Source organism: Nansenia antarctica, assembly GCF_963989245.1.
Source record: "Nansenia antarctica genome assembly, chromosome: 8".
Classification (NCBI taxonomy): domain Eukaryota; kingdom Metazoa; phylum Chordata; class Actinopteri; order Argentiniformes; family Microstomatidae; genus Nansenia; species Nansenia antarctica.
In genome coordinates, this window is record NC_137678.1 from 11306964 (window position 1) to 11328083 (window position 21120).

The 21120-nt window shown below is 45.1% G+C and overlaps 1 protein-coding gene across 1 annotated transcript in view; it reads right to left on the reverse strand.

The window, feature by feature from the left end:
- LOC308163369 (uncharacterized protein) overlaps positions 1–18941 on the reverse strand; it is a 116996-nt gene extending 98055 nt beyond the window's left edge. The window contains exons 1-3 of the mRNA XM_080537558.1: positions 18831–18941; positions 12515–12655; positions 10408–10584 (exon numbers count right to left, since the gene is read on the reverse strand). Coding sequence (XP_080393684.1) covers positions 10408–10584; positions 12515–12655; positions 18831–18926 — 414 coding nt within the window. The 5' untranslated portion in view covers positions 18927–18941. The remainder of the gene's footprint in view (positions 1–10407; positions 10585–12514; positions 12656–18830) is intronic.
- Positions 18942–21120: the final 2179 nt, after the last annotated feature.

Consider the following 21120-nt stretch of genomic DNA (forward strand, 5'->3'; position numbering starts at 1 on the left):
ATTTAATGTAAGCCAAACAAGAGAGTATTTGACAGTTGGGAGAGTCTATCAAAATCTGCAAGTCCCTGGGTGGGATCGAACCACCAGCCTTCCGGTTAACAGCCGAACTCGCTAACCAATTGCGCCACAGAGACGGGCTAAAAAGTTCACTCAGTTCCAAAAAAACTTTAAAACAATGCCAGCGACAGGAAAGAAGACTAGGAGATGGTGCCAACAAGGCAAAAAAATTCTGCAGCAGATCATCTGTATTGAGAAGAAAACAAAACCAAACGACTCTGGTGGGACTCGAACCCACAACCTTTGAATTCCTACTACAGAGAAGCCTAGAAGTCCAATGCGCTATCCATTGCACTACAGAGCCTCAGTTTGAACTCAACATAGGCAGCACATCATGCCAAGCCGGACAGGATACACCAAACAAAAGAGGATCTGAAAGAGTCCCTTCTTTATGCCTTTCATGGTGGACACTTCTCCCAACCTAAGGCTCAGTTGCGGGGGAGGGGCACGGTTTATTCAGACGGCTTGTTGGTCTAGGGGTATGATTCTCACTTTGGGTGCGAGAGGTCCGGGGTTCAAATCCCGGACGAGCCCTTTGACTAAACGTTTCACCAGCTGGGACCACCAAATGGAAGTGCTTTGGCTCAATTCTTCAACAGATCTTGCATCAGGTCACTCATGCAACATGCCATGGTCAAGGGCTTTAAGGATCCGACCGGAAGCGCTACCTCTTCAACATGAGTGCATGACGAGGTGGCCGAGTGGTTAAGGCGATGGACTGCTAATCCATTGTGCTCTGCAATCCCATCCTTGTCGCACAGCCTTTCTGCTTGACAACCCTGTGGAAACAGAGGACATCGCGGTGGTGGAGAAACAATGCAAAGCATGCGGTACATCTTTCGTAGAGCACATTCAAATGGGACATCATAGAACAACTTCTTTGAGCGCGGAACATTTTTCAATATGGAAGCCACAGGCTAAAAAACCCTGCAGGAGGTCATCTGTATTGAGAAGAAAACATAACCAAACAACTCTGGTGGGACTCAAACCCACAACCTTTGAATTCCTAAAAGGTAGAAGCCTAGAGCTACAATGCGCAACAGAGCCTCGGGCTGGATTGAATGTAAGCCTAACAAGAGAGTATTTGACAGTTGGGAGAGTCTATCAAAATCTGCAAGTCCCTGGGTGGGATCGAACCACCAGCCTTCCGGTTAACAGCCGAACGCGCTAACCAATTGCGCCACAGAGACGGGCTAAAAAGATCACTCAGTTCCAAAAAAACTTTAAAACAATGCCAGCGACAGGAAAGAAGACTAGGAGATGGTGCCGACAAGGCAAAAAAATGCTGCAGCAGATCATCTGTATTGAGAAGAAAACAAAACCAAACGACTCTGGTGGGACTCGAACCCACAACCTTTGAATTCCTACTACAGAGAAGCCTAGAAGTCCAATGCGCTATCCATTGCGCTACAGAGCCTCAGTTTGAACTCAATATAGGCAGCACATCATGCCAAGCCGGACAGGATACACCAAACAAAAGAGGATCTGAAAGAGTCCCTTCTTTATGCCTTTCAGGGTAGACACTTCTCCCAACCTAAGGCTCAGTTGCGGGGGAGGGGCACGGTTTATTCAGACGGCTCGTTGGTCTAGGGGTATGATTCTCGCTTTGGGTGCGAGAGGTCCCGGGTTCAAATCCCGGACGAGCCCTTTGACTAAACGTTTCACCAGCTGGGACCACCAAATGGAAGTGCTTTGGCTCAATTCTTGAACAGATCTTGCATCAGGTCACTCATGCAAAATTACATGGTCAAGGGCTTTAAGGATCCGACCGGAAGCGCTACCTCTTCAACATGAGTGCATGACGAGGTGGCCGAGTGGTTAAGGCGATGGACTGCTAATCCATTGTGCTCTGCAATCCTATCCTCGTCGCACAGCCTTTCTGCTTGACAACCCTGTGTAAACAGAGGACATCGCGGTGGTGGAGAAACAATGCAAAGCATGCGGTACATCTTTCGTCGAGCACATTCAAATGGGACATCATCGAATAACTTCTTTGAGCGCGGAAACTTTTTCAATATGGAAGCCACAGGCTAAAAAACCCTGCAGGAGGTCATCTGTATTGAGAAGAAAACATAACCAAACAACTCTGGTGGGACTCAAACCCACAACCTTTGAATTCCTAAAAGGTAGAAGCCTAGAGCTACAATGCGCAACAGAGCCTCGGGCTGGATTTAATGTAAGCCAAACAAGAGAGTATTTGACAGTTGGGAGAGTCTATCAAAATCTGCAAGTCCCTGGGTGGGATCGAACCACCAGCCTTCCGGTTAACAGCCGAACGCGCTAACCAATTGCGCCACAGAGACGGGCTAAAAAGATCACTCAGTTCCAAAAAAACTTTAAAACAATGCCAGCGACGTTGGTCTAGGGCAGTGGTCACCAACCTTTTTAAGCCCAAGATCCCTGACCTCGGCCTTGGTGAAGGCAAGATCTACCTATTGAAGCGTTGAGAGAAAAAGACAGCCAAGATATTACTTTAAACTTAATGACGTTTATTTGCCTGTATTTTAATTAGATGCAATGCATTGGTCCAACATTAAAATGGATGCAACAACAACAAAAAAGACTGTATCAAGCATATCAGGCAGCTGTCTTGCTTTAAGAATTGTACATAACTGAAATTCAATTCAAAGTTTGATTATGTCATTTCATTACAACACAAAAAAATAAAGGCATGGAATGGAGGAATGTATGATAAAATCATTTTGTTCATAGTAACGTTAGCTGACATTCTTGACATTTTGACACTTGACTGACTTAATTATTATTCTTACTTATTAACATTGACAAACATATTTACAATTAGCATTTTATAAAGTAGAACTGTAATGTGTACTTTCTCAGTCAGTGCTAAGTCATCTTATGCAGCATCACTTTTCACATCAAAACAAAAGTAAAACTGATGTGTACTTTCTCATATTATTAACATTGACAAACATATTTACAAGTATAGCATTTTATAAAGTAGAACTGTAATGTGTACTTGTGTCTCAGTCAGTGCTAAGTGCAGTCATCTTATGCAGCATTACTTTTCACATCGAAACAGTCATGTTACTCACTCAAGTCAGTGTGATGGTTGTGACTGGATACTGTCTACAAGTGCTTTGTAGTTTGGCTCATAGCTACTGACTGCCAGTCTGTGAGGTGTCTGTCAGTAAGGCGGCTCCTGTACTTTGATTTGATTATTTTCATCTGTGAAAATGACATTTCACAGAGATATGTGGATCCAAAGTAGGCACTCACTCTTAGTGCACATGCAGTGAGAAGAGGAAACTTCTCTCTGCTGACAAGTCCCCAAAAGTCACTGTCCCTTGACCTGGCTTTCAGCTCTGTCATTTAGTAAATCAACCATCTCCATGTCAACTCCACTTGGCAAAGTAAATACTTGCTGGAATTTGGCTGCTACCTGCTCTATATCAATGGGCACAAATGGGTTTGAGACAAATGCAGCAATATCTCCCATGACATCTAACTCACCAAAACGCCGATTGAACTCTGTTGCCAGTTTGTCCAGGGGAGCACAGTACTGCTCAGGGTGAAAAGCATCATTGTCTTCCAAGGCCTGTGCCATTTTCTCCAGGTTGGGAAAGTGTGTCAGCCTCCCATTCTTTAGGTGTGTGTGGTCCAAACACCGAGCTTGGCCTTGAACCCATTTACTGTGCTTATCATGTGGGGAAGGTGTCGGTCTTTTCCCTGCAGCTCGTAGTTGAGTGTGTTCAGTTTTGCGGTTATGTCTGTCAGGAACCCCAGGTCCAGTAGCCACGCATCGTCTGCCAGTTCCTTGTGCTCCTCGTTCCTTGTAAGTAAGTAGGCCTAAGTAAGTAAAGCTTTATTTATATAGCACCTTTCATACAAGAAATGCAGCTCAAAGTGCTTTACAACAGGAATAAGAACATAAAGTGAATAAAAACATATATAAAAACATATACATGCATAGAATGAATATAAAAGCAGGGGGAAACAGTAAAAAGAAAAGGTAAAGATCTGACTTTCCACACCAATTTAAGTCCTTTGCCTATGAAAATATTTACTACCACTTGCCTTGTCGACAGGAACGTCTTGATCTCGGGCAGCAAGTCGACAAATCGCTGCAGCACTTTGCCGCGACTCAACCACCGCACATCAGCATGGAGAAGCAGGTCTCCGTAAGCAGCGTCGAGCTCGTCCAATAACGCTTTGAATAAGCGGTGCTGAAGCGCTTTCGCTCGAATCGTGTTGACTAGTTTCACCACCAGTGTCATTACATGGGAAAAGTCCAACACCTTACCAGCCTAGGCCTGCTGATGGATCACACAGTGATAATTGACGAAGGAGGGAAAATCAGGGTCATTACGACACAGTCCAATAAATCCATTGCGCGCACCGCGCATTGCTGGGGCCCCATCAGTAGTAATCGCCACTAGTTTATGAATGGGTATGTCATTTTCACCGACATTATTTTTTTAACTCATTGTAAATATCCACACCCCTCGTTTTCTCCTTTAAGTGCAAAAGAGTTAAGAAATCCACCTTTGTTGTAGAATCCTGGAAAACCATTTTGACAAATGTTTTTTTTACGAGTCACGTAGCAGTACTATTCTCTTATCTGATTGGTCACTTTCATTCAGCATTTGCGACACAACAGTTTGCTAGAGAGAGAGAGAGAGAGAGAGAGAGAGAGAGAGAGAGAGAGAGAGAGAGAGAGAGAGAGAGGCGCGTGCAAAACATAGGCTCTTTGTGTATTTATAAAAAAAAAATCAAAGATCTACAGGGAAAGTCTCAAAGATCTACCAGTCGATCGCGATCAATGGGTTGGTGACCACTAGTCTAGGGGTATGATTCTCGCTTTGGGTGCGAGAGGTCCCGGGTTCAAATCCCGGACGAGCCCTTTGACTAAACGTTTCACCAGCTGGGACCACCAAATGGAAGTGCTTTGGCTCAATTCTTCAACAGATCTTCCATCAGGTCACTCATGCAAAATTCCATGGTCAAGGGCTTTAAGGATCCGACCGGAAGCGCTACCTCTTCAACATGAGTGCATGAAGAGGTGGCCGAGTGGTTAAGGCGATGGACTGCTAATCCATTGTGCTCTGCAATCCCATCCTCGTCACACAGCCTTTCTGCTTGACAACCCTGTGTAAACAGAGGACATCGCGGTGGTGGAGAAACAATGCAAAGCATGCGGTACATCTTTCGTAGAGCACATTCAAATGGGACATCATCGAATAACTTCTTTGAGCGCGGAAACTTTTTCAATATGGAAGTCACAAGCTAAAAAACCCTGCAGGAGGTCATCTGTATTGAGAAGAAAACATAACAAAACAACTCTGGTGGGACTCAAACCCACAACCTTTGAATTCCTAAAAGGTAGAAGCCTAGAGCTACAATGCGCAACAGAGCCTCGGGCTGGATTTAATGTAAGCCAAACAAGAGAGTATTTGACAGTTGGGAGAGTCTATCAAAATCTGCAAGTCCCTGGGTGGGATCGAACCACCAGCCTTCCGGTTAACAGCCGAACGCGCTAACCAATTGCGCCACAGAGACGGGCTAAAAAGATCACTCAGTTCCAAAAAAACGTTAGAACAATGCCAGCGACAGGAAAGAAGACTAGGAGATGGTGCCGACAAGGCAAAAAAATGCTGCAGCAGATCATCTGTATTGAGAAGAAAACAAAACCAAACGACTCTGGTGGGACTCGAACCCACAACCTTTGAATGCCTACTACAGAGAAGCCTAGAAGTCCAATGCGCTACAGAGCCTCAGTTTGAACTCAACATAGGCAGCACATCATGCCAAGCCGGACAGGATACACCAAACAAAAGAGGATCTGAAAGAGTCCCTTCTTTATGCCTTTCAGGGTGGACACTTCTCCCAACCTAAGGTTCGGTTGCGGGGGAGGGGCATAGTTTATTCAGACGGCTCGTTGGTCTAGGGGTATGATTCTCGCTTAGGGTGTGAGAGGTCCCGGGTTCAAATCCCGGACGAGCCCTTTGACTAAACGTTTCACCAGCTGGGACCACCAAATGGAAGTGCTTTGGCTCAATTCTTCAACAGATCTTGCATCAGGTCACTCATGCAAAATGCCATGGTCAAGGGCTTTAAGGATCCGACCGGAAGCGCTACCTCTTCAATATGAGTGCATGACGAGGTGGCCGAGTGGTTAAGGCGATGGACTGCTAATCCATTGTGCTCTGCACGCGTGAGTTCGAATCCCATCCTCGTCGCACAGCCTTTCTGCTTGACAACCCTGTGTAAACAGAGGACATCGCGGTGGTGGAGAAACAATGCAAAGCATGCGGTACATCTTTCGTAGAGCACATTCAAATGGGACATCATAGAACAACTTCTTTGAGCGCAGAACATTTTTCAATATGGAAGCCACAGGCTAAAAAACCCTGCAGGAGGTCATCTGTATTGAGAAGAAAACATAACCAAACAACTCTGGTGGGACTCAAACCCACAACCTTTGAATTCCTAAAAGGTAGAAGCCTAGAGCTACAATGCGCAACAGAGCCTCGGGCTGGATTGAATGTAAGCCTAACAAGAGAGTATTCGACAGTTGGGAGAGTCTATCAAAATCTGCAAGTCCCTGGGTGGGATCGAACCACCAGCCTTCCGGTTAACAGCCGAACGCGCTAACCAATTGCGCCACAGAGACGGGCTAAAAAGATCACTCAGTTCCAAAAAAACTTTAAAACAATGCCAGCGACAGGAAAGAAGACTAGGAGATGGTGCCGACAAGGCAAAAAAATGCTGCAGCAGATCATCTGTATTGAGAAGAAAACAAAACCAAACGACTCTGGTGGGACTCGAACCCACAACCTTTGAATTCCTACTACAGAGAAGCCTAGAAGTCCAATGCGCTATCCATTGCGCTACAGAGCCTCAGTTTCAATATAGGCAGCACATCATGCCAAGCCGGACAGGATACACCAAACAAAAGAGGATCTGAAAGAGTCCCTTCTTTATGCCTTTCAGGGTGGACACTTCTCCCAACCTAAGGCTCAGTTGCGGGGGAGGGGCACGGTTTATTCAGACGGCTCGTTGGTCTAGGGGTATGATTCTCGCTTTGGGTGCGAGAGGTCCCGGGTTCAAATCCCGGACGAGCCCTTTGACTAAACGTTTCACCAGCTGGGACCACCAAATGGAAGTGCTTTGGCTCAATTCTTGAACAGATCTTGCATCAGGTCACTCATGCAAAATTCCATGGTCAAGGGCTTTAAGGATCCGACCGGAAGCGCTACCTCTTCAACATGAGTGCATGACGAGGTGGCCGAGTGGTTAAGGCGATGGACTGCTAATCCATTGTGCTCTGCAATCCTATCCTCGTCGCACAGCCTTTCTGCTTGACAACCCTGTGTAAACAGAGGACATCGCAGTGGTGGAGAAACAATGCAAAGCATGCGGTACATCTTTCGTGGAGCACATTCAAATGGGACATCATCGAACAACTTCTTTGAGCGCGGAAACTTTTTCAATATGGAAGCCACAGGCTAAAAAACCCTGCAGGAGGTCATCTGTATTGAGAAGAAAACATAACCAAACAACTCTGGTGGGACTCAAACCCACAACCTTTGAATTCCTAAAAGGTAGAAGCCTAGAGCTACAATGCGCAACAGAGCCTCGGGCTGGATTTAATGTAAGCCAAACAAGAGAGTATTTGACAGTTGGGAGAGTCTATCAAAATCTGCAAGTCCCTGGGTGGGATCGAACCACCAGCCTTCCGGTTAACAGCCGAACGCGCTAACCAATTGCGCCACAGAGACGGGCTAAAAAGATCACTCAGTTCCCAAAAAACTTTAAAACAATGCCAGCGACAGGAAAGAAGACTAGGAGATGGTGCCGACAAGGCAAAAAAATGCTGCAGCAGATCATCTGTATTGAGAAGAAAACAAAACCAAACGACTCTGGTGGGACTCGAACCCACAACCTTTGAATGCCTACTACAGAGAAGCCTAGAAGTCCAATGCGCTACAGAGCCTCAGTTTGAACTCAACATAGGCAGCACATCATGCCAAGCCAGACAGGATACACCAAACAAAAGAGGATCTGAAAGAGTCCCTTCTTTATGCCTTTCAGGGTGGACACTTCTCCCAACCTAAGGTTCGGTTGCGGGGGAGGGGCATAGTTTATTCAGACGGCTCGTTGGTCTAGGGGTATGATTCTCGCTTAGGGTGCGAGAGGTCCCGGGTTCAAATCCCGGACGAGCCCTTTGACTAAACGTTTCACCAGCTGGGACCACCAAATGGAAGTGCTTTGGCTCAATTCTTCAACAGATCTTGCATCAGGTCACTCATGCAAAATGCCATGGTCAAGGGCTTTAAGGATCCGACCGGAAGCGCTACCTCTTCAACATGAGTGCATGACGAGGTGGCCGAGTGGTTAAGGCGATGGACTGCTAATCCATTGTGCTCTGCACGCGTGGGTTCGAATCCCATCCTCGTCGCACAGCCTTTCTGCTTGACAACCCTGTGTAAACAGAGGACATCGCGGTGGTGGAGAAACAATGCAAAGCATGCGGTACATCTTTCGTAGAGTACATTCAAATGGGACATCATCGAATAACTTCTTTGAGCGTGGAAACTTTTTCAATATGGAAGCCACAGCCTAAAAAACCCTGCAGGAGGTCATCTGTATTGAGAAGAAAACATAACCAAACAACTCTGGTGGGACTCAAACCCACAACCTTTGAATTCCTAAAAGGTAGAAGCCTAGAGCTACAATGCGCAACAGAGCCACGGGCTGGATTTAATGTAAGCCAAACAAGAGAGTATTTGATAGTTGGGAGAGTCTATCAAAATCTGCAAGTCCCTGGGTGGGATCGAACCACCAGCCTTCCGGTTAACAGCCGAACTCGCTAACCAATTGCGCCACAGAGACGGGCTAAAAAGTTCACTCAGTTCCAAAAAAACTTTAAAACAATGCCAGCGACAGGAAAGAAGACTAGGAGATGGTGCCAACAAGGCAAAAAAAAAGTTGCAGCAGATCATCTGTATTGAGAAGAAAACAAAACCAAACGACTCTGGTGGGACTCGAACCCACAACCTTTGAATTCCTACTACAGAGAAGCCTAGAAGTCCAATGCGCTATCCATTGCACTACAGAGCCTCAGTTTGCACTCAACATAGGCAGCACATCATGCCAAGCCGGACAGGATACACCAAACAAAAGAGGATCTGAAAGAGTCCCTTCTTTATGCCTTTCAGGGTGGACACTTCTCCCAACCTAAGGCTCAGTTGCGGGGGAGGGGCATGGTTTATTTAGATGGCTCGTTGGTCTAGGGGTATGATTCTCGCTTTGGGTGCGAGGGGTCCCGGGTTCAAATCCCGGACGAGCCCTTTGACTAAACGTTTCACCAGCTGGGACCACCAAATGGAAGTGCTTTGGCTCAATTCTTCAACAGATCTTGCATCAGGTCACTCATGCAAAATTCCATGGTCAAGGGCTTTAAGGATCCGACCGGAAGCGCTACCTCTTCAACATGAGTGCATGACGAGGTGGCCGAGTGGTTAAGGCGATGGACTGCTAATCCATTGTGCTCTGCACGCGTGGGTTCGAATCCCATCCTCGTCGCACAGCCTTTCTGCTTGACAACCCTGTGTAAACAGAGGACATCGCGGTGGCGGGGTAACAATGCAAAGCATGCGGTACATCTTTGGCTATCAAATAAAAGTATGGTCGTCATGACAACGCTTCCAGGTGTGTTACTACATGTGATTTAGACATTCTAACAATGCTATTATGTTAAAGGCTCAGTCCAGTGAAAACTGTAGTTTATATCAGATTGTATTGATGGACCATAGCAGATGAAACGAGCATCACCAGCAACGTGATGCTCATTCATATCTGCCAGGAAAGTGTTGATCTCAGTTTTCTAATCCCTCCCATGACTGCCATAAAAAAGATTGTATTTTCTCCAGTTGGTTCAACACAACTATCATACGGTAACTACTTGTACATCTAACATGAGATATACATTCAAAATGCCCATTAAAGGTTAGAACAAGTTACAAACAAGCAGCTTTAAAAAGGAGCACATAGCCATGTATTTAGGTTGAGTTATAATTGTGATGTTATCAACTCATCATTGGTTTGCACTGCAGATCAGATTAATTAGTTACTGGAAGGCATTAACGTAATGGAATGTTAACATGGAGCCTTTGTGTCCAGGAATTAGTCTCTACCCAGAATACACTTCCCTTACCTCTATCTTTTTCTTCCCCTCACTACCTCTCTCCCCTTTCCTCCCTCATCCCTCCATCTCCCCGCCCTCCCTCTCTCCCCTTTCCTCCCTCATCCCTCCATCTCCCCGCCCTCCCTCTCTCACCTCCTCTGGGATCATGACCCTCCATCTCCCCGCCCTCCCTCTCTCACCTCCTCTGGGATCATGACCAGCGGGTATCTGTCCTCTGACAGCAGGTTGAACAGACAGAACAACCTGAAGCTGTCTCTCTGGGGGCACAGCTCCGACCCGCCTCGGTAGTTCTTCTTCATCGACATCATCCAGCAAAGGTCGTCAAACTTCTCCTTGTCGAACGTCCCCCCTTTCACCTGAGTATACAACATAATCTCATTCATTAATTGTCATTGAGGGGTCATGGGGTCAATTCCATTGAAATTCCTCACAGTTTTGTTTTCTAGAAAATAATACAAAAATGATAGTAGCTATGGTAGGTTCTTTTCTTACATAATAATCATGTTATTGAAGTTGTAATCAATCTTGATTATTTATGTGTTAAGATAAATGTAACATATTTATACAAATTTAAAAAAGTTGTTAATGGATAGAGTGCGCTGCATAATTACTGGGACAGTGAAGCATTTATAATTCTTTTGACTCTATACTTCAAAAGTTTGGATTTGAAATCAAACAATTATTATGAGGTATAGTATAATAAGTATAGACTGTCAGCTTTTATTTGAGGGTAATTGTGTGCATATTGAAGTCACCATTTATTATTATTACCTCCTATTTATTATGACCTCCTATTTATTCACAAAAGGCTACGACAAAAGCTGTGATGTGTCTTACATCACTCGTGAAATTAAGAAATACAAATGATCGTTATACGACTCACACCCAAGAATGGATAACTCTAGATGTTCTCTTTGTACAATCTGAGTTGGGAAGACCTTTAGTTTCTAACCCTAACCCACAATATTAGAACAAAATCCTTGATTCTCTAAACCTGTACTCCCTTATGTCTCTGAGGTAGTTTAAGATGAACTGTCAAAGAAGAACGCATATGTTTCACATAGCTCATAGTATGACTTAAATTGTATACTTTGTATTTATTTATTCATTTAGCTTGACCTTTCTTTCTTGTTTTGCTTCTTGTTTTGTTTCTCATGTGCCTTTGTAAGCAGGGCTCACCTGAAAGAGACACTAGTCTCAGAGAGACTCCCTGCATCAATAAAGGGAAAAAACAACAACAAAATAATTTAATTGAACAGGGGGGTATTCCAATAATGTCTAATCATAAGGACAATCCAGGTCTCAATCCAGGACAATCCTAAATCTCATGAGATTTATCAAAATAAGCCTGGATTTTCCTTTAGTTTTTTTTATGATTTATAGTTTTTATTATTTTCAATAAACAGACAATGAACAGACATACATCACAAGTAACAGTTGACGTTGGACAATAAATTAAAAAGACAAATAATAGACACAACAAAACATGAAGGTGATGTACAGCAATATAAATCTACAGCATAACAATCCTACTTGTAGCAGTTTACTTTCACATTTTACATTTGGGATATTGCTATTTATACATAAATGAAAGTAAATTAAAAAATTAAAAATATTGCTATTTACATGAGCTGGAATTGCCATTATTTCTCAATATATGAGTGATACTGCCCCCATTTCAAGCGGTAATCCTCCACCTTCTCTAGCAGCCTATATGATAATTGTTCTAAGGCTGCCAGCTGCCCAAGAGAAATGTGCCACAGAGACGGTGCTGGTGCTGATGAGGCCTTCCACTCTTTAACCAATAGTTTCCGTCCTAGCATTAACGCAGTCTGGATCCAATTGGCGAGTGGTGGAGTCACCTCACTGGATTTTCCTTTAGTGACGTTGATGGAATACCCCCCAGGTGCTGCTACCACTGACCAGAGCAGAGCATCTACCACTGACCAGAGCAGAGACAGAGACGCACAGCCACAGAAGACGTATCTCTGTCACGGCAAACCTGAGCAGCGCTGGGCCCGAATCAATTGTCAGGTCCCGTCTGGTTAGAGTCAGGGTTAGGGTTAGTATTGTCAGGTCCCGTCTGGTTAGGGTCAGGGTTAGGGTTAGTATTGTCAGGTCCCGTCTGGTTAGGGTCAGGGTTAGGGTTAGTATTGTCAGGTCCCGTCTGGTTTGGACTGAAATGTAAAAAAGTATGATGAAAAAGAAGGGTTGTAATTCTAGGGATGGGGGGTGGAGCTCCCATGTACCTTGTCCAGGATGTATTTGTTGAGGTAGGGCATGTACCTTGTCCAGGATGTATTTGTTGAGGTAGGGCATGTAGCCGTGGGTCGACACCGGGCCGTCATCATCGTCCTGGAAGTGTTCCTCCAAGGTGGCGGGGTCGTGAGGGATGTTCAACACTGTGTACAGGTTACAGGAGAGCACCTGCGTCAGAGACACAAACACATGTGCTATCACACCTAAAGGCAGTAGAGGTAGTATTCTCATGGCTTACATGTAGTTGTAACTATCTGTGATTATCATTATTATATAATTTAACATAATTATTTTTGGTTGATTATTGTTTTTTTATTGGATTTCTCTGATTAGGATTGTTAAATAATCATCAACAAAGATGGGATATATCTTATATATGCACAAATAGTGGCCAATATAATACGCTTTGAATTGTTATTGTCAATAGTACAGGTGTCCATGCGATATACTGAAATGAACCTTAGATTACAGTACCAAGTACCAACTGATCTTAAAAACCAAGGAAGTCAATGAGAAAAGCAAACAACACAGTGTAAACAGCATTGTGAGCCTTAGTTGACACGCACACTTTGTTTGGGTTCACAGTACAGCTGCAACGTTTGCAGGAAAAGTGCTATACAAATAAAAGTTATGTTATTATTATTATTGCATCAGTAGAATCCTAAATATAACAAAGGTCATACAGATCGTCATAAATACATCATCTTCTCCACACAGCTAAGCTTCCCACAACAGTTAACATATAACAGCAATATCTAGCAAGCTGCTTGGCTTTTAGCTCAAGTTTCATTGTTGTGTCACATTACACAAGTGTGTAAGAGAGTACAATTATTAGGCTTTGGTTCCTGACATTGCAGCACAAGACAATAAGGTAATAGGCATAATTCAAGATTTAAAAAGTGACAATAGTACAGGACATAATTCACAAATAAGACATGATACAATTAGCAGTACAAATACTAGCCTAATAAAATAGATAGTTCAAGTAGTAAAGTCAGAATCCGAATCAGACCAAGTGGCTGTGAGTTTAAGATTTAGGTAGTCCGTATACATGGGGTGTGCTTGGTGATGATAGTCAATTGTCTACAGTAGGCTTGTTTATGAGCCTGATCATGTTTGAGCCTGATTTTATCTTGTGGAGGCCTGCAATAAGCCACATACCATCAGATAATTCACATGTTCATATCTGGCAAATATCTGTATTATTAGCTGACACCTGAAGGCAATGCCGCTAATAAGTAATAAGTAGGGGCTGGTATTTTAACAGTTTTGTAGAAATGGCTTCCTCCATGTAAATATGGAATAAGCAGCCTACTTCTTTCTGCAGCCCTCTCTGCCACCTACTCCTTTTCTCATTCCCCTAGACCCTCTGGTCGAGGGGGAGGCACAGGACTCCTCATCTCGCCCAAGTGGTCACACACTGTCCTTCCCCTGGCACACTTGTCTACATCCTCCTTTGAATTTCATGCTGCTTTTGTCTCCTCCCCGGTCAAACTCCACATTGTTGTCATCTATCGCCCCCCAGGCCAACTCGGTGACTTCCTAGGCGAGATGGATGGCCTTCTCAGCTCTTTCCCTGATGATGGCACTCCGCTCGTACTACTAGGTGACTTCAATTTCCAATCTGAGAAGCTTCTCTCATCTGGAGTACTTGACCTTCTCCTCTCCTTCGGCCTTACCCTGTCCCCCTCTCTTCCGACTCATAAGGCAGGCAATCAGCTCGACCTTGTCTTCACCAGATCTTCCCACACTTCCAACCTTACCGTTACCCCTCTTCCAGTTTCTGATCACCACTGTATATCCTTCTCCCTTCCCCTCAAAACGTCCTCTTCCCTCTCAGCCTCTAACCACTTAAGACCCTCTCGTCGTAACCTACGTACCCTGTCCCCCAGCGCCCTCTCTTCTTCTGTCCTATCCTCCCTACCCTCTGTCGAATCCTTCTCCCTTCTATCCACTGATGCGGCATCCTCAACCCTCCTGTCCGCTCTCACCTCATCCTTCGACACCCTCTGTCCACTAACCTTGAAGCCAGCTCGATCCTCTCCTCGAGCTCCCTGGCTCTCTGAAACGCTACACGCTTGTAGACTAGAGCTCAGAGCAGCTGAGAGGAAATGGAGAAAAACTGGCCTTTCTGATGACCTTAACCTCTATCACTCTCTCCTTGCCAACTACGCCTCCTCGGCATCAGCTGCTAAAACATCCTAGTATCATTCAAAAATACATTCTTCTGCCTCTAATCCTAGAAAACTGTTCTCCACTTTCTCTTCACTCCTTAATCCACCTCCTCCCCCTCCTCCTTCCTCCCTGTCCGCCGATGACTTTGTCACCTACTTTGAAAAAAAGGTGGACGACATCAGCAGCACCTTTCTCCCCCCACCGCTCCCTCCTCCCACTAACAATGCTAACACTGTTCCCACTAACAATGCTAACACCCCTTCCAAACTCTCTTCTCGACACTCGATCTCTGGATTGTCATCTTTTTCCCCCCTCTCCCCCGATGAGATTCTCACACTTATCACATCAAAGCGGGCAACCACATGCCCTCTTGACCCCATCCCCTCCCCTCTTCTCCAATCCATTTCCGCCGACATCCTTCCTTACCTTACCACCCTAATCAACTCCTCCCTATCCACTGGATCTGTCCCAGCGGCCTTCAAAATAGCCAGAGTCAAGCCTCTCCTCAAGAAACCTACCCTTGACCCATCATCTGTTCACAATTACAGACCTGTATCCCTTCTCTCCTTCCCTTCCAAAACCCTTGAACGCACGGCATCTAACCAACTGACTGACTATCTCCGGAAGATGGATCACTTAGACCCCCACCAATCCGGCTTCAAGGCTGGGCATTCCACTGAGACTGCGCTCCTTGCTGTCACGGAAGCCCTCCACTCTGCCCAAGCTTCCTCCCTCTCCTCTGTTCTCATTCTCCTTGACCTGTCTGCTGCCTTCGACACAGTCAATCACCAGATCCTTCTCTCCATCCTCTCAGACCTGGGCATCTCTGGCACCGCACACTCCTGGTTTTCTTCCTACCTGGCGGGCCGCTCTTACCAGGTGACCTGGAGAGAATCGCTATCTTCTCCACGAACCCTCTCCACTGGAGTTCCCCAGGGTTCCGTCCTAGGGCCCCTACTCTTCTCCCTCTACACCAAGTCTCTTGGCTCGGTAATCTCTTCACATGGGCTCTCCTACCACAGCTACGCAGACGACACTCGACTCTTCCTGTCCTTCCCCCCGTCTGATGTACACGTGGCAACCCGTATCTCAGCATGTCTCGCTGACATTTCAACTTGGATGGCTGACCACCATCTCAAGCTCAATCTTAACAAGACCGAGCTCCTCTTCATCCCCGGGAAAGCCTGCCCTCTCCAAGACTTCTCAATCACAGTGGAGAACTCTACTGTAACCCCCTCCCTGACAGCCAAGAACCTTGGAGTGATCCTGGATAACCGACTATCCTGTGCGGAGAACATTGCAGCAACGGCTCGCTCCTGCAGATTCCTCCTCTACAACATCAGAAGGATACGACCATTCCTTACCAGAGAGGCAGCGCAACTCTTGACCCAGGCACTGGTCATCTCCTCCCGCCTGGATTACTGCAATGTACTCCTGGCTGGGCTCCCCGCTTCAGCCATTAGACCCCTGCAGCTCATCCAGAATGCTGCTGCCCGGCTGGTATTCAACCTCCCCAAATACTCGCATGTCACCCCTCTCCTTCGCACCCTGCACTGGCTCCCGATAGCAGCTCGCATCAGATTCAAGACCCTGGTGCTTGCATACCAGGCAGCTAAAGGGACAGCCCCTGCCTACCTGAAGGAAATGGTAACCCCCCAAACCCCTGCCCGCTCACTCCGTTCCTCCACCTCGGCTGGCCGACTGGCCCCACCTCCTCTACACAGCAGTCGGGCTGCCCGATCACGTCTCTTCACAACACTGGCTCCCCGCTGGTGGAATGAGCTCCCCACGGCTGTCAGAACGGCAGAGTCACTACCCATCTTCCGTCGTAGACTGAAGACCCATCTCTTCAGGTTACATCTTAACTGCTCCTCCTGAGACATCTTCTGACCCTCACCACTACGTCTCCTAAAGACACCCGCTTTCCCCTCTACTGTGTCCCTAAGAACTTCTATTGCCCCCCTTGTACTGTTTCTCAGTCTCTCCAGTAATATTAAAAAAAAAGTTTTAGTAGAAGGCGATAATAGGGAGAAGGTTTTTCCTTCTATCAGTGGCCCCGGACCCGAGCTAGAGTACTCTTCCTGCAACGAATAGTGGACTGCTGATTCACATGCTTAGTATTCAAATGTATTGATTGTAAGTCGCTTTGGAATAAGGTGTCTGCTAAATGCCAAAAATGTAATGTAAATGTACATGGGGGGTATTCCATCGAGGTCGCTAAAGGAAAATCCAGGCTTATTCCAGTCTTGCGAGCGTTCTCAAAAATAAGCCTGCATTTTCCTTTAGCGACATTGATGGAATACCCCCATAGTCACCACTCCTTCACAACAACAACAACAACAACAACAACAACAACAACAACAATGTTGTTAGGTGTATTTGGCACATTAGAAAAAACCTTGACATCATTAACCAACTTGTCATAACACGGGAATTATTGTGAATTTTAACTGTTGATGGTGATGCCTGTCTAACATCACTAGCCATTAATCAAGTAGACAATGTGGTCATGCCTGGTAATGTAAAGGCCTATGAATGCATGTTAGTGTTAGGTGCCACTGATTCCATTTGATGCACACTGAGGTTTATACCACCAAAAGGCTCATGACTCAGGATTACCAGAGGGCGAGGTTATACTTTGTTGGCAGAACCTGTAGCCTCACTTTAACAGCAAACATCACATATCTTCTTTATGGCAGCTTTGTGTACATACAGACAGACAGACAGACAGGCTTTGTGTTCATGGAATGTGAAACAGAATTGTCAACAAAGTCCAGAGCAGCAATGTTCCCCTGCAACAACTCCTCTAAAGCCAGCCAGCCAGACAGACAGACAGACACACACACACACACTGGTCTTCAGGGAGAGCATGTCTGGACACCGGCCCGCTATTTCCTGGGATTCTCAGCAGGACTGTGTGGCATGTTTGAACTCGACAGGCCAGAGGAAACGGAGACTGAATGAGGGAGAGCATGATTGTTGAATGACTGTATATGTCTGTATAGTAGTATGTCTGTTTTACAGTTACTCTGATAACTTGCGATGTCAACACACTGCAAAAAGTAAATCTCAGTAAGTAATTAAATATCTTAAATCAAGGCAATATACGCTTGTTTCTTGTCTGACTGCACAAGTTTTAAGATAGCTTTTGCTTGTTTTAAGAAAATCTTGGCATGTGAAATTTTCCTGCTCTGTTGGCAGATAGTTTTGCTTATTTTAAGTAATATTTCCCCCATTTTATTGCTTTTTCTCTTGTTTTTGAGAGCTGACTTTTTGCAGTGCAGGTTGGGTAAGGGAGACTGTCTTTGTAATCTCTAATTGTAAGTCGCTTTGGATAAAAGTGTCTGCTAAATGGTTAAAATGTCAATGTAAATGGGACAAGCAACAACATGGACTTTGAGACTGACAGTGACTCAGCAGCTCAGCACACATATTTCTCTCTGTGTGTGTGTATCAGTGGAGGCTGGCGGGGGTAGAAATCGGAGGCCGTACTGATTGTAATGCACGGAATGAAATGAGGAATGGTATAAAACACATGTTCGATATGACTCCAGATTCCATTCCATTCATTATAAAGAGTCCTTCCTCTGATCTCTACCTCCACCAGCCTCCCCTGGTGTGGAGGCTATCATAGCCACTGTGTTTGCATGCTATCTGTGTGCAAGTTGTTTACCACAAGAACCACCTCTATGGTCATTGCATGAGTGTGTACGTGGAGTGTGTGTATTCATATCTAATGACACAAGATGCTCTCTCCTGCTAAAAAGCAAGATGAAGGAATCCATGTCATAGAACAACATATGTGGTGAAATACATATCTATTTTCTGATAATAAGCTCAGCACTTCTCGATTGCTTGAGCACATTCCTTGAAACAGTATTCACCTTTTCAAAACAGTTAATACCAGTTTGCCACAACATAACAAAGTGCCAACAGAAACATGTACAGTAATCTCTCTCTCCTTTCTGACCCATGTCCTTTGTGATCAGACGTGTTGGTAGTTGAACTGTTAAGTGAGGACAGTTATAATAGTACAGGCTACACATGGTGTAAGCAGGTGAGAAGAAGTGTAAAGCAGTCTACCTTCATTATGTTATATGTATATGATATTAATATTATTATTATTATATTATGTATATATATATGTTATATATGTAAAGCAGTCTACCTTCAGCTGGGACTTCGAGACTTTGCCGCATTCCTCCGTTTCCAGTGAAGTGAATGCATACCAGACAGACTTCAGTAGCTCAGACTTCAGATCCATGTTCAACACGTGTTCAACACATTCAACGCAAAGTGAACTGGAGGTGCGCAGCCTACCAAAGGTTTTCACAACTGCTTTTCCCGATCAGCCACTACCGCCACCTGTCTGCTACGCCAGCCAATGAGGGCGCTCATCACGAGTGCTTCGCAAACCAATCAGGTAGCGGTATTGCCCTGCCTTCCCCTACCATCCTAGGTTTTGCAAATTCGCACCCCGGAGATATCACGGAGTTTCTACTTGCTGTCTTAAAGTGACAAGCACCCTTTTCTCAAACACACACACAGTGGCCATTGAAAGTAAGTCCAAATGGACCTGCAACCCTAGGAAGCAAGTTGCCTAATGGCATGAAAATGCAACATGTTGTACTTGTTGTGTGCCTGTACGTGTGAGATAATGTATTTTTCCAAACGCCACTTACAATCAAGCACTACAAGTCGTACCAGTTTTCCCGCATAGTCGCGTGCAGGGCCTCTACAAAATGGCCTAGGAGGGTGAAAGTTGACATGGTACAATGTCCCATGAAGGGGGAGGAGTGTGTAGAGTTTGGTGACTGTGACTCTTTCGCAGCCCGTTCCCTGGGCCCAAACGTACCCCAGCAGGAGCACCTTTCAGTCAAAGGGCACAGACCTATGAAGGCCTCTAGGGAATGGCCTAGGAGGGTGAAAGTTGACATGGTACAATGTCCCATGAAGGGGAAGGAGTGTGTAGAGTTTGGTGACTGTGACTCTTTCGCAGCCCGTTCCCTGAACTCACTACCTCCACCTGTCTGCTACCCCGGAAATATCTAGATCTGAAATACCTGAAGGAGACTAGTGTAGGAGAGAAGGGCTGTGGGGATTGGGACATACTATGATCCATTTCCATTTCAGCGTCATATGTTATGAGGATTATTTCTGATGACCGCAAACCTGCCCTGGAGCTTTCAACTGCGCAGGACAACTTCAGCAGTTAGAATAAAGAAATACACATATTTATATAGCCTATAAGCAATGTGTTAAAAACCTCCAATTATTATCAGCATTTAAAAACGAGGTACAATCTGTAATGTATGTATGCTTGAACTCTGCTACCGACGGAGAATTAAAAAGTGTTCTTATAAAGCTCCAACCCTAATTATTGTCATAAGATAAAGTATGTTTCATTAAAAATAGGCTACTGAAAATATCGACTACTGCAGGCAAGACCGCGCAATGAACGCCAGTGAGCTCCATTCTCAGTTTCAAACGTTTTAAATATCCATCTATTCAGACTTCAAAGAACATGCACAACAAACCGTATCAGATCAATCCAGGAGTCTACGTGGTTGCTTTGTCTGGATCAGAACTGGATAGGTTTGCTTTGTCTGGATCAGAACTGGATAGGTTTGCTTTGTCTGGATCACCTAGGTTCTGGGCCCTGGACAGTCTGGACGGATTGATGGCAGCTGCTGGATTGTAAAAATCGGGTGTAGTGCTGAGGCACAAATGTGTACATTTCAAGCCTGCAAACTGCGACACTTTAAATGAATGTGCAATAACACTATGTGCAATATGACAACCCTAGTCGTCTTATCTGTACAGTATAGTATAGTGGATAGTGTACATAGCCTTTATTTATGTAAACCAGCTCCTTTCCCTTCTTGTTTTTTTAGTTGTTATTTTTTTCTTTCTTTTTTTTTCTTTCCTAGCACCAGGGGAGCCACCCCTCCCAAATTTCGTTGTTTGGTAGCTGTACTATAGCAATGACAATAAAGACCATTCAATAAAGACCATTCATTCATTCATTCATCAGAACTGGATAGGTTTGCTTTGTCTGGATCAGAACTGGATAGGTTTGCTTTGTCTGGATCAGAACTGGACAGGTTTGCTTTGTCTGGATCAGAACTGGATAGGTTTGTCTGGATCAGAACTGGATAGGTTTGCTTTGTCTGGATCAGAACTGGATAGGTTTGCTTTGTCTGGATCAGAGCTGGATAGGTTTGTCTGGATCAGGACTGGATAGGTTTGCTTTGTCTGGATCAGAACTGGACAGGTTTGTCTGGATCAGGACTGGATAGGTTTGTCTGGATCAGAACTGGACAGGTTTGTCTGGATCAGAACTGGACAGGTTTATCTGGATCAGGACTGGATAGGTTTGTCTGGATCAGAACTGGATAGGTTTGCTTTGTCTGGATCAGGACTGGATAGGTTTGCTTTGTCTGGATCAGAACTGGATA